This window comes from Rhineura floridana, chromosome 8 (genome assembly GCF_030035675.1).
Source record: "Rhineura floridana isolate rRhiFlo1 chromosome 8, rRhiFlo1.hap2, whole genome shotgun sequence".
NCBI lineage: Eukaryota > Metazoa > Chordata > Lepidosauria > Squamata > Rhineuridae > Rhineura > Rhineura floridana.
This window is the reverse complement of record NC_084487.1, coordinates 123,043,540-123,055,095: the sequence shown is the minus strand read 5'-3', so window position 1 is coordinate 123,055,095 and position 11,556 is coordinate 123,043,540. Positions and strand designations below refer to the sequence as shown.

The window sequence follows — 11,556 nt, the reverse complement described above, 5'->3', positions numbered from 1 at the left end:
TTCCTATCCATCAGCTCCCACTCGTAGTGCATGCTCTGGTCACCTCTCGTTTAGACTACTGCAATGCGCTCTACGTGGGGTTACCCTTGAAAACAGTCCGGAAATTACAACTGGTACAAAACACGGCGGCTCGTTTACTTACGAAAAGCCACCGTTATGATCATATTACTCCAGTGTTATACAATCTTCACTGGCTTCCAGTTATTTTCCGGGCTCAATTCAAGGTGTTGGTATTAACCTTTAAATCCCTACACGGTTTCGGCCCAGTATACCTGAAGGAGCGCCTCCACCATCATAAAGTGTGCCGCCCTACAAGATCGGCCACTCAGGGCCTTCTCTTGGTTCCGCCGACTAAAGTGGCTAGGTTGGTGAGGACTCGAGAGAGGGCTTTTTCTGTGGCGGCCCCCACGATCTGGAACTCCCTCCCAATGGATCTTCGTCATGCCCCTTCCCTAGATATATTTCGCCGGGGTCTGAAAACTTGGCTATTCCATCAGGCCTTTACGACCTTTGAGACTTCCAAGGTGAACTAGTCCTAGAACTGTAAAAACAATCTACTAAATACTGTAATTTTTGTATTACACTGTACTGGCTACATTGTTTATTGTTTATTGTATTTTATCATGTTTTATTGTAAGCCGCCTAGAGTGGCCATTGGCTAGATAGGCGGCCTATAAATTAAAGTATTATTATTTATTATTATTTGGTGCACAAACGTTTCAGGGAACTTTTGCAGGAATCCGTTAAGTGGTGGTAATTGAGCAATGAACTGGAGAGCAAGAAGAAAAGCCTGGAGGACAAGATGCTTCTGCAAGACAGGAACTCACCATGGGTCTCCTATCTCTGTAAGTCCATTGGTGGAAATGAAAAAGCCTGTGTGCTAGAGCTTTCCTTACGGATACTAGAGGGCTGTTTTTATCTATTGTTTCCTGCATTACCAGGAGCAACTCGTCTGAGTATAGCAGAGCTGCAGAAATGCCTCCCAGCAGCAGCAGCACTGCAGCCTACCAGGAGGGGTGGGCTTGAGACTGTGTGGGCGCGCTGCTGGGAGTGCTGGATTGGTTCCACCAGTGTGGCCATGCAGCTTCCTCACCGCTGCCTCAACTCTCGCAGCCCTCATGCTAAGTGGCAGTGGTGCTCCCCCTCACTGGGCAATGTTATTTTCTTCACTGGGTTCATTTACTATTTTGGTTATTTTTTAAAGAATGGTGCTGTTTTATGGCTGTTGAAATGCCTCCACCAGTGGGACAGGTGTGATAAAAATAATAATAAAGAGCTTCAGAGAACAGAAAGGTGTCGATTTGTTTTATTATAGCACTGAAAACTAGAAATGGAAAGGTTTACCATGCTGTTTCAGAAGACTAATTTCAGAACAGTATCAGCAGCTACAAGATAGCGACTTCCGGGAAGTGGTGCTGGCTGGTGGTTGTCTCTGAGGGAGCTCTGCCTCAGAGGAAGCTTTTTCCAGGTTAAAAGCCAGCCAAGAGGAATCTTGGACTGGCTCAAATGTTCTCCAAGGTATAGGAGAACCGATCAGATCTCCCACAAGACTTCGTTGAGCTGTCGGCGGCTGGAATTGATCAGGAAATTCCTGAGATAAGAAGGCAAGCCGATCGGCTGAAGACGGAGTCTGGACTTCCACGCAAGCTGCACTGGGATAAAGCGAAGCGTTTTTTCTTTTTAAAACGTTCTTAACCAGCGAGCCCACTTCTACCTAAATCTTATCATTCGGCTTACATTACTGCAATAAAAGGGATTTGTTTATGAATCAGCAACTGAGAAACCTGGGTGAGTCATACCTTTTCTCTTTTAAATATAATTAAGGAAGAAAGAAAATATAAACAACTTATATACTTTTTTTACGACAAAAAGCTGGCTTGAATATGGACTTATAAAGTTTAAAAACGGATGAGAGGCAATTATTATATTTTGGACTAATTTTCTCTTTGGACTATTTCTTTTTGGATAAATCCGCTGCTCGTATATGCTAATAACTGTTTAGTCTTGGCAACAGAATTGTTTTGCATTCTTGGATGCAGATAAGAACTGCTGGCTGGATTTCAATAATAGGCCTGGAATATTAACTCTTTTTTCGGTGGAGAGAAAAAAGAAAAGAAATAGATTGCCTCTAGGTTCTGAAATAGTGATTAATATTAGAAATTAAAGGGTTCTTTTTGAAAATGGCAACTAAAAAAACAACCAAGGGGCGAAGAGGTTCTATTGATACACAGGAAGAGGATATACCCCCAGAAATGTTTAAAAAAATAATGGAAGGGATCAATGCTATGAAACAGGAAATGAATGAAATGAAAACTGAATTGACAGATATAAGAGACTATATTAAAACACAAGTGGATGAGATTAAAGGGACAATTGGGCAAATAAAGGAGGATGCAAAAAATACTAAAGAAAAGGTACAAACCTTGGAGAATAGAACAGATATACTAAATCTGGAATTAGAAAAAAATTTGGACTATTTAGCTATGACTGAAATGAGAAATAAAGAGCATTGTTTGAGATTCCGTGCAATCCCAGAGGAAACAGGTGAAGACATTAGAGACAAAATTGTTAATGCTTTAGTAAAATTTCTGGACTTGAATGAAGATAGGATGGAATTTGAAATAGACAAAGTTTATAGAATTAACTCCAGATATGCAACAATGAAAAAAATTCCAAGAGATGTGCTTGTTCACTTCGTAAAGAAAACGACCAGAGATATGGTTTTACAGCAACACTTTAAATATACCTTTAAAATTGATGGTAAGGAAATACTGGTGATGAAGGAAATTCCTATTAGACTTTTACGTAAGAGAAAAGAATATGCTTTCCTTACAGAAAAACTTAAGCAATGCAAAATTCAATTTAGGTGGGACGTTCCAGAAGGAGTGATTTTTACATTCAGACAACAGAAATATAGATTGAATACGGTTCAAAAAGCAAGGGACTTCTTGAGAAAAGCTTCAAAAGATATGGAAGAAGATAAACTCAAAGATATGGATACAGTTCCTGGGAAACAAAGTCAACAAGGATACGCAGAGGAGGGGAAGGAAGATGATGGATCAAAAGGAGCATCAGGCAAATTTTAAAATACACGCTTAACGATGGATTACAAATACCTAACTTGGAATATAAATGGAGCCAACACGGCGCAGAAGAGAAAGAAAGTGTTTCATTATTTGAAAAAATTAAAATTGGATATAATTTGTCTACAAGAAACTCATATTCAGAAGAAAGATTCTAAATATTTGATTTGTAAAAATTTGGGTGAAGAATTTATTTCAGCTGGACCAAAAAAAAAAAATGGAGTTGTTCTCTATATTAACCCACAATTGCTTCCTAAATTGGTATTATTGGACGATAGTGGTAGATTTGTGGGGGTTGAAATTACTTTACAAGGTACAAACATTTTGATAGTGGGTATTTATGCCCCCAATGAAGATAAAACAAGGTTTTATACAGGACTTATGGAAAAATTGTCAGAGTTTTCATATGAGCATTGGTGTGTCATGGGTGACTGGAATGGGGTAATCTCACCAAAAATTGATAGGCTTTCTGAAAAAAATATCAAAGAGACACAAGGTAAATTACCGAAGATTTGTTTTGAACTCATGGAACATCTAGAATTGGTGGATACCTGGAGATATATAAATGATAATGCAAAGGAATTTACTTATTTTTCAGAAAGACATAAAACATTTTCGAGGATTGATATGATTTGGATGTCAAAAATTTTAGCGAAGGATATTTTTAAAATGGATATATTACCAAAAACTTTTTCGGACCATAATCCTGTGATATTAACTTTAAAAAAAAAAAATCTTGGATTTAGATGGAGACTAAATGAATCTTTATTACAGAATGATAAAGTAGTACAAGAATGTAAGAAGAAATTAAAGGAGTTCTTTGAATATAATTTACATAAAGGAACAAGTGAAAATATTGTTTGGGATACAAGTAAGGCATTTATGAGGGGATACTTTATTAAATGTAATTCTGAATTAAAAAAAAAGAAACAACAGAAAATGCAATTAATTTTGGAAGAAATAAAACAAAAAGAGGAAGAATTGAAAAAGAATCCAGCTAAAGTTTCTATTGTAAATCAAATTAAAATGTTACAGAAGCAAGTATCAATGTTGACAGTTAGAGAAATTGAAAGGAAATTAAATTTTGCTAAACAAAGGACTTTTGAATTTGCAAATAAACCTGGGAAATGGTTAGCATATAAATTAAGAAAAGAACGTCAAAAAAATATTATTTTAAAGATACAAGAAGGAGATGAGACGCTGACAGACAATGTAAAAATCAAAAAGATTTTTCATCAATATTACTCAACATTGTATAAGTGTCAAGAAATTCCATCTGAAAAAATAGAAGAGTATTTATTTAAACAGAATTTGCCTAAAATTACAGATTTTCAGAGACAAGTTATTAATGGCCCTATTACGTCAAGAGAGATATCTGAAGCTATAAATAAAATTAAATTAGGAAAGGCACCAGGACCAGATGGGCTATCTGCAATGTATTATAAATGTTTGGAGGAAGAACTCCTGCTACCTTTACAGTCTACAATGAATTCTATTTTGCAAGAGGGAAAGATACCGGATAGTTGGAAAAATGCTAATATAACATTAATACCTAAAGAGGACCAAGATTTAACTAAAACAAAAAATTATCGGCCAATATCTCTACTGAACAATGACTATAAAATTTTTACAATGATTTTGGCTGAAAGATTGAAAATAATATTGCAACAATTTATTCAGGAAGATCAATCAGGGTTTTTACCTAAAAGACAATTACGTGACAACGTCAGGAATGTTTTGAATGTGTTGGAATATTTAGAACAACGAAATGATAAACAAGCAGCTCTGATTCTTTTAGATGCTGAAAAAGCATTTGATAATTTGAATTGGAAATTTATGTTCCAGGTTTTGGAGCAAATGGATTTTGGAGACAACTTTATAAAATGGATCAGATCGATTTATACATCACAGAAGGCCCAGATAATTGTTAATGGAGACTTAACGGATTCATGTGAAATACAAAAGGGTACAAGACAGGGATGTCCATTATCTCCCCTTTTATTTATTCTGGTTTTAGAAGTGCTGCTTAGAGATATAAGGCAAGATAAAAGGATTTCGGGATTAAAAATAAAAAAAGAAGAATATAAATTGAGAGCATTTGCTGATGATTTGATAATTGTACTAGAAAACCCTTTGGAAGGAATTCATATACTGATGGACAAATTAAAAGAATTTGGACCTTTAGCAGGATTTAAGATCAACAATCAAAAAACAAAGATGTTGGTGAAAAATTTAACTTTAAGGGAACAGAAAGAGTTAATGGACAAGACAGATTTTACAATAGAAAAAAAGTTGAAATATCTAGGCATCATCATGACAAATAAAAACTCAAAGTTGTTTCACAATAATTACGAAAAATTATGGACAGAGATTAAGAAAGATTTGCTAAGATGGGATAAACTACAACTGTCATTAATGGGTAGAATATCTGTGATAAAAATGAATGTATTACCGAGAATGATGTTTTTGTTTCAAACAATACCTGTAATATCCTCTGATTTACCTTTTAAACAATGGCAAAAAGATATTTCTAAATTTGTATGGCAAGGAAAAAAACCAAGAGTTAAATTTAAATTACTTCAAGACGCTAAAGAAAGAGGAGGACTGGGATTACCAAATTTGAGACTTTATTTTGCTGCCTGCTGTTTAGTCTGGATAAAGGAATGGATCTTATTGAGGAATAAAAGACTATTGGATTTGGAGGGCCACAATTTGAAGTGGGGATGGCATGGATATCTATGGTATGACAAAGTAAAAGTAAATGTAGACTTTAATAATCATTTTATAAGACGTCCTCTGTTGAAAATATGGAATAGATACAAACCAAGGTTTTATTCGAAAATACCATTATGTGTCTCAAGTCAAGAAGCGTTTTATAGAAGAGAAATGTCTGGAAAAGAGAAATGGTTAACTTATCAAGAACTATTAGAAAATGTACATGGAGAACACATAATGAAAGAGAGAGAACAATTGATAAAGGAAGGATATAGTTTTCATTGGTTTGCCTATTTACAATTGTTAGAAAGATATAAAATGGACAAGAAAATGTATGGGTTTGAAATAAATAAATCTGATTTTGAAATAGGTTTGTGTACAAATGATGAAAACATAATTGCAAAAATGTATAAACTTTTATTGAAAATGGATATGGAGGAAGAACAAGTAAAAGAGTGCATGGTAAAGTGGGCAAAAAATTTTGGTCATAACATACAAATGGATCAATGGGAAAATATGTGGAAAAAAGGTTTGAAATTTACATTATGTTATAATCTTAAAGAAAACTTTTATAAAATGATGTACCGTTGGTACATGACTCCAGAAAAGCTGTCAAAAATGTATAATAATGTCTCTAATGTTTGTTGGAAATGTAAACAACAAGAAGGATCTTTTTATCATATGTGGTGGTCATGTAAAAAGGCAAAATTATTCTGGGCACAGATAGGCAGGAAGATGCAAAAAATTTTAAAAATAAATATTCAGTCAAAACCAGAATTTTTTTTATTGGGCTTTATGGATAAACAAATAGAAAAGAAATATGGAAGAATAATATTATATATGATTACGGCAGCAAGATTATTATATGCACAAAAGTGGAAAATGGATTCAATACCAACAATGGAAGAATGGCTATTGAAATTAATGGACTTAGTAGAAATGGATAAATTGACGTGTTTACTTAGAGAAAAATCGACAGATACATTCCTTAAGGATTGGAAGCCTCTCTTAGACTTTTTGTCGAAAGATCAAAATAAAATGATGATACTGGGATTTGATGATTAATTAAGACAGCTTATGGAGAAAAGGGATTTTGTATGTATATATATTAAGGGACAGGTTTGATGTATATTATATACTTATAGCTGATCTGTGACAAATCGGAAGTCAACCATTTTATTTTCATTTTTTGTTGTAATATTGTTATGTTTTTTCTTACTTTGTTTTGTTTGTTTTTGGAAAAATTTGAATAAAAATTATATAAAAAAAAAAAAAAAAAAAAAAAAAGCAGCTACAAGATAGCAAATCATCATGGCACTTTAAAGCCTAAGGGACTGATCCATCTCTGCCCACCTCTCCCACTATAAGAACAACTGGCAGGGGGCTCAAAGGGTCGCTCTCTGCCTCTTCTGGCTGGCCACCACTTCACCAAAGTTCTCTAGGACTGAGATTCTTGGCTCACCGTTAGAAGTGGCCCAGGGCCTTCTCCTCCCACCCCGCATGGTTTCTTACTTTCTTTTTTTGCTGTAAGTGGCAGCAGTAGCAACTGTGTTGGCAATCTGGCCACCAGTTTGCATCCTCCACAATGCCTCAGACTTACTGGCATTCCAGAGCACCTTGGGGTGAAATGGTGGCCACTGTAACACACACACACGGTGGAAAATATTCAGAGAAAATTCTATAAAGTGGGCTTCTTTTCAAGGGAATGAGAAAAAGAAAAATCTCAGAAATATTCTGTCTTCTAAGAAATTTTGAATCAACTCTGCTGGGACGTTTTCTTGAACAAGTCCAGTCGAACCGAAATTCATGGGGACTGTGCAGTTTACGCCTACTATTCCACCAGAATGTCAGTCTGCAGGTTTCACGATGACTCCACACACAATAAAAATTGGAGAAAGCCAACAGTTTCCATCTAATTAGACTATACTAAGACAGCAGGTTTTAAACCAGAATGATAATCAACACCTACATGGACTTCCATTTCATTGAGGTAATGGAAATTATTATAACTTCAGTAAAAGTCTCTTAATTAGCAAATTCACATTTGCAAACTATCTTTATTCTATAAAGTCTGTTAGTCATAGGATGTGCCCTCAAGATAGTCTCTCTCTCTCTCTCTCTCTCTCTCTCTCTCTCTCTGAGTTTCCCTATAATGTCTGCTAAATCGCTCCACTCCAGAAGACCAATCTCATGGTGGTTGCTGCAAGTGAACTACACCAGAACCAATCACATACTAGACTTGGCAGGATTGTCAAAACTGGACTTCCATAAAATGGGCAAAGCAATCCTAACACTGGCCAGGCAGCAATGGAATGAAGCGGCACAGCCACTGCTGCAAGCCTGTTGCTCACACTAGCCAGGATGGAAGGTGGAGCGGCAGGAACAGTTTTTCTCTGTGCTATGCTGGTCTGGAGCTGCTGTAGCAATTTGGCCCACATCAGGCCTAAAGCTGCCAAGTGATGGCAATGTGGCTGGCTCAGGATCCAGCAGAGGCTCAGTTCCTCCTGCCCTTGGAATGCCCCATTTGAGGACTTTCTGCAGCTACCCCCTGTACTTGCACACACGTTTACTTTTGTCAGGTAGAACAGAGAGGTCTGCACTGCAGGAGTGACACTACCCCATGGGTGGAAGCCAGTACAGCTGTTTTAGGCTGGTTGGAGGGAGACTCAGAGTTTGGACTGCAGCCTAATAAACCAAGCCCCACTCAAAGATGCAGCTTTCCAGCAATTCTCTGCTCTTGCATGACAAATTCAGCCTACATTTCCCCATCAACAAAATGAGATCATTAATTACCCACTGCTCAGGACCGCTCAGTGTATGAATAAGAAAATTGATGCAGAGCACTAATGCACTTAAAACAATAATTATACTGGAGTTATCTCTGAGAAACAGCTTCTGTAAGATTCAACAGCAGCTGGGACAGATAAAAGCTGTGAGCAGTGGGGGCAAAGGCAAGGGGGGTGAGAAAAGAGAATGACACCAAGAACATTCTGAAATAATGTGAATATCTAATTTTGCATTGTGAACTGAAGATTGTCAAAACATATACTGTTCATATTCTCACCAAAAAAAGTTTTCCTGCAGTCCTAATCTATTGCATTATACTGAAATTTAGAGTAGATACACAGAGCAGAATGAAATGCTGTTTCTTGCCACAAGAGGGAGCTCACATTAGTTATAGAGATAGTTGCAATCTCTCTAAAAAAACAGCAAACATCTGATATAAGCAAATGGTACTACTTGGCTGTGATTCAGACATAAGGACTCAATCACTCAAACAGGAATAAGTAGCAATTTTCTTCAGGCCTTTAACAATACCTATGGCTCTAAAAAAGCAGGGATGGGCATGCTGTTCATCATTCCTGCATTAATAAAATACATTTCTACCAGCTGGAGGGCCACGGTGAGTCTGATCATATACATAAGAATGATCCAGGCTGTGCCCTCTGCACAAAAATGTGTACACCCTGTCCTTATGGAGGAGGAGATGGTGGTAGGTGAGTCTGTGGAAATGAGCGTGCAGAAGAAGGGGAGGAGGAAGTGGTAGGGAAATGGACTATGCTTTTAATTTGAACATCATTTTAGTAGATATGGCAGATTTCAAATTATATTTGGAGTGCATGTAGCCCTTGGAACGTAGGAAGTTGCCTTACAGCGAGTCAGACCACTGGCTCAGCATTGGTGGCTCCATGCCAGGGGCAGCTAGACAGCTCTTTGAAAATTCCAACTAAACCCACAGAGGATTCCACTGTCCCACGGACATGGAGCTACCAGCCGCCACCAGTCTGCACTGTCTGGCAGTGGCTCTCTAGGGTTTCAGACAAGAGATATTCCCAGCCCTACCTGGAGATGCCAAGGGTTGAAACTGCATAAAAAGCAGGTGCTCTACCACTGAGCTATGGACCTTGCTCCTAGAAAAAAAACTCTTACCAGGAAGTTATTCTCCTCAAAAGAGGAAATTAGAGCCAGCCTTTAGAATTCTTGATACATTACTTAGAAATCAAGCAAAAATATTTAGGGCACAATCCAGCTACAATGAGTCATGATGAACTGCCCTTGATATCGCGTGGGATTTAAATTAGTCACAACTAAGTCTCATGCCATTGCTTCTAATGAGGTGCAATCCCTGCTACCTTTTGCTACATTGTAGTCAATGAGTTTTTTTCTGTTTGTTTGTAATCATTTATTTATGGTCCTTCATTTCTATTCACAGCCGTTGCAGCCATCATATTTTCAAACTGACTTCTGCACCAATAAGCACTAGAAACATGCTTTTCAGAAATGAAAACAGATTCTCAGGACACAGGATATGTCAATATCGAAAATCCAGACATTTCTGAAATCAAAACGATACAATACATTGTTGTTTTGCTCTGCAATGCTTCGGCATTCTGAGTTCGCTTAAATATCCTCAACAACAATAGAATATACAGCACAAACATGGTCCTCCATGCTTACTAAATGTTGAATACGGTGATTGTCAGATTGTCCTTAAATGGAGAACTCATTATGGAATGATACAAGTAGAATAAAGAATGAAGCAATTTTTAAAAACCGCATCTAAATAGACATCAAGTGTATAACTTACGAAACACTTTTTTTTTCCATTTCCAGTCTCAACATTTCATATATATAAACCTGTATTAATCACCAAATCCAAGATGGATTTCCCTTTCGTTAGGTCCAAACAAAAAATGCTCACTTGAATCAATGGGTTATCTTTGCCCATCAAGAGTCAGCAGTATGCCTGGGAACTCGGTAATGCTCGGGTTTGATGCGTGCCTTTTTCTCTTGTGGGTTGGCATACTTCCACTTGGATGGAGACATCTTCAGCTTTTTTCTCTTCTTATCTGTGCACCACACTTTTTCACAGTACTCCTCCACTCTCTGGAAGTTGCTATAACCTATTAACTGCAAGAACTCCTTGTACCATGGCCTTGAGCCCTGGGGCATGCTACTTTGTGCCGGGCATGGCATCTTATGTGATGCATCCTCCTCATAGTCTTTGTTGAACATGTCATCTACACGTTCTTCTTCTACAACTTCAAGTGTGGTTTTTCTGACTGTATGCACAATGCTGTGTTCCACTGTCTGGCAGAAATATGTCCCAGCATCCATCCTGTGCAGCCTTAAAAACAAGAGGCCAAAGTCCACTTTGAGTACCCTGTCATCAGTCTTCACCTAAATATGGACAAAGAGAAAAGTGTATTATCAAATGAAGATAAAACAATAGAAGAATATCACAAGAATATAAATTTACTGTATTAAAATAATCAGAGTAACTAACGAATTACAGACAGTGGAAGAATGAGGTGAATCAGTCGAAGAGCAATTAAAATCACTGTGACAGGATCACAGAACTGTGTAAATTTCAAGAGGCATGGGTGTTTTTAAAAAAAGCTAGAGCTACTTAAAATATAATTTGTGCATGTTCATTTCAAAATTGTGAGGACATAATCCAGTCAAAAACTAAGCACTTTAAGGTACCACAAATTGTACTTAGAGAGTATAACTCTCCAGCTGAAATCAGTGGGACTTAAGGTGGAAATAGATGTGACCACAGCAGATCTACGTGTCAGAATTATCTATAATTCCAGTGTAATAACCAATTATTTATAAAAATTACAGGAGGGGCTTGAAAACACATCATGAGTGTGGAGATGAAGATCTTGTTTTTTTCTGGTTAATCAGAGGCGAGTGTCCATCTCTAGGAAGGGTGCACAAGCCCAGGGCTTGCTTCTGTGACCATGTGCATAAT

General features: G+C 37.1%; 1 protein-coding gene across 3 annotated transcripts in view; it reads right to left on the bottom strand.

Moving 5' to 3' along the window:
* Positions 1 to 9,650: 9,650 nt before the first annotated feature.
* The window catches only part of SEMA3E (semaphorin 3E), a 264,507-nt gene continuing 262,601 nt past the window's right edge, over positions 9,651 to 11,556 (bottom strand). For all 3 annotated transcript variants that reach the window (XM_061582315.1, XM_061582316.1, XM_061582317.1), the window contains one exon: positions 9,651 to 10,979. In XM_061582315.1, coding sequence (XP_061438299.1) covers positions 10,527 to 10,979 — 453 coding nt within the window. In that variant the 3' untranslated portion in view covers positions 9,651 to 10,526. The remainder of the gene's footprint in view (positions 10,980 to 11,556) is intronic.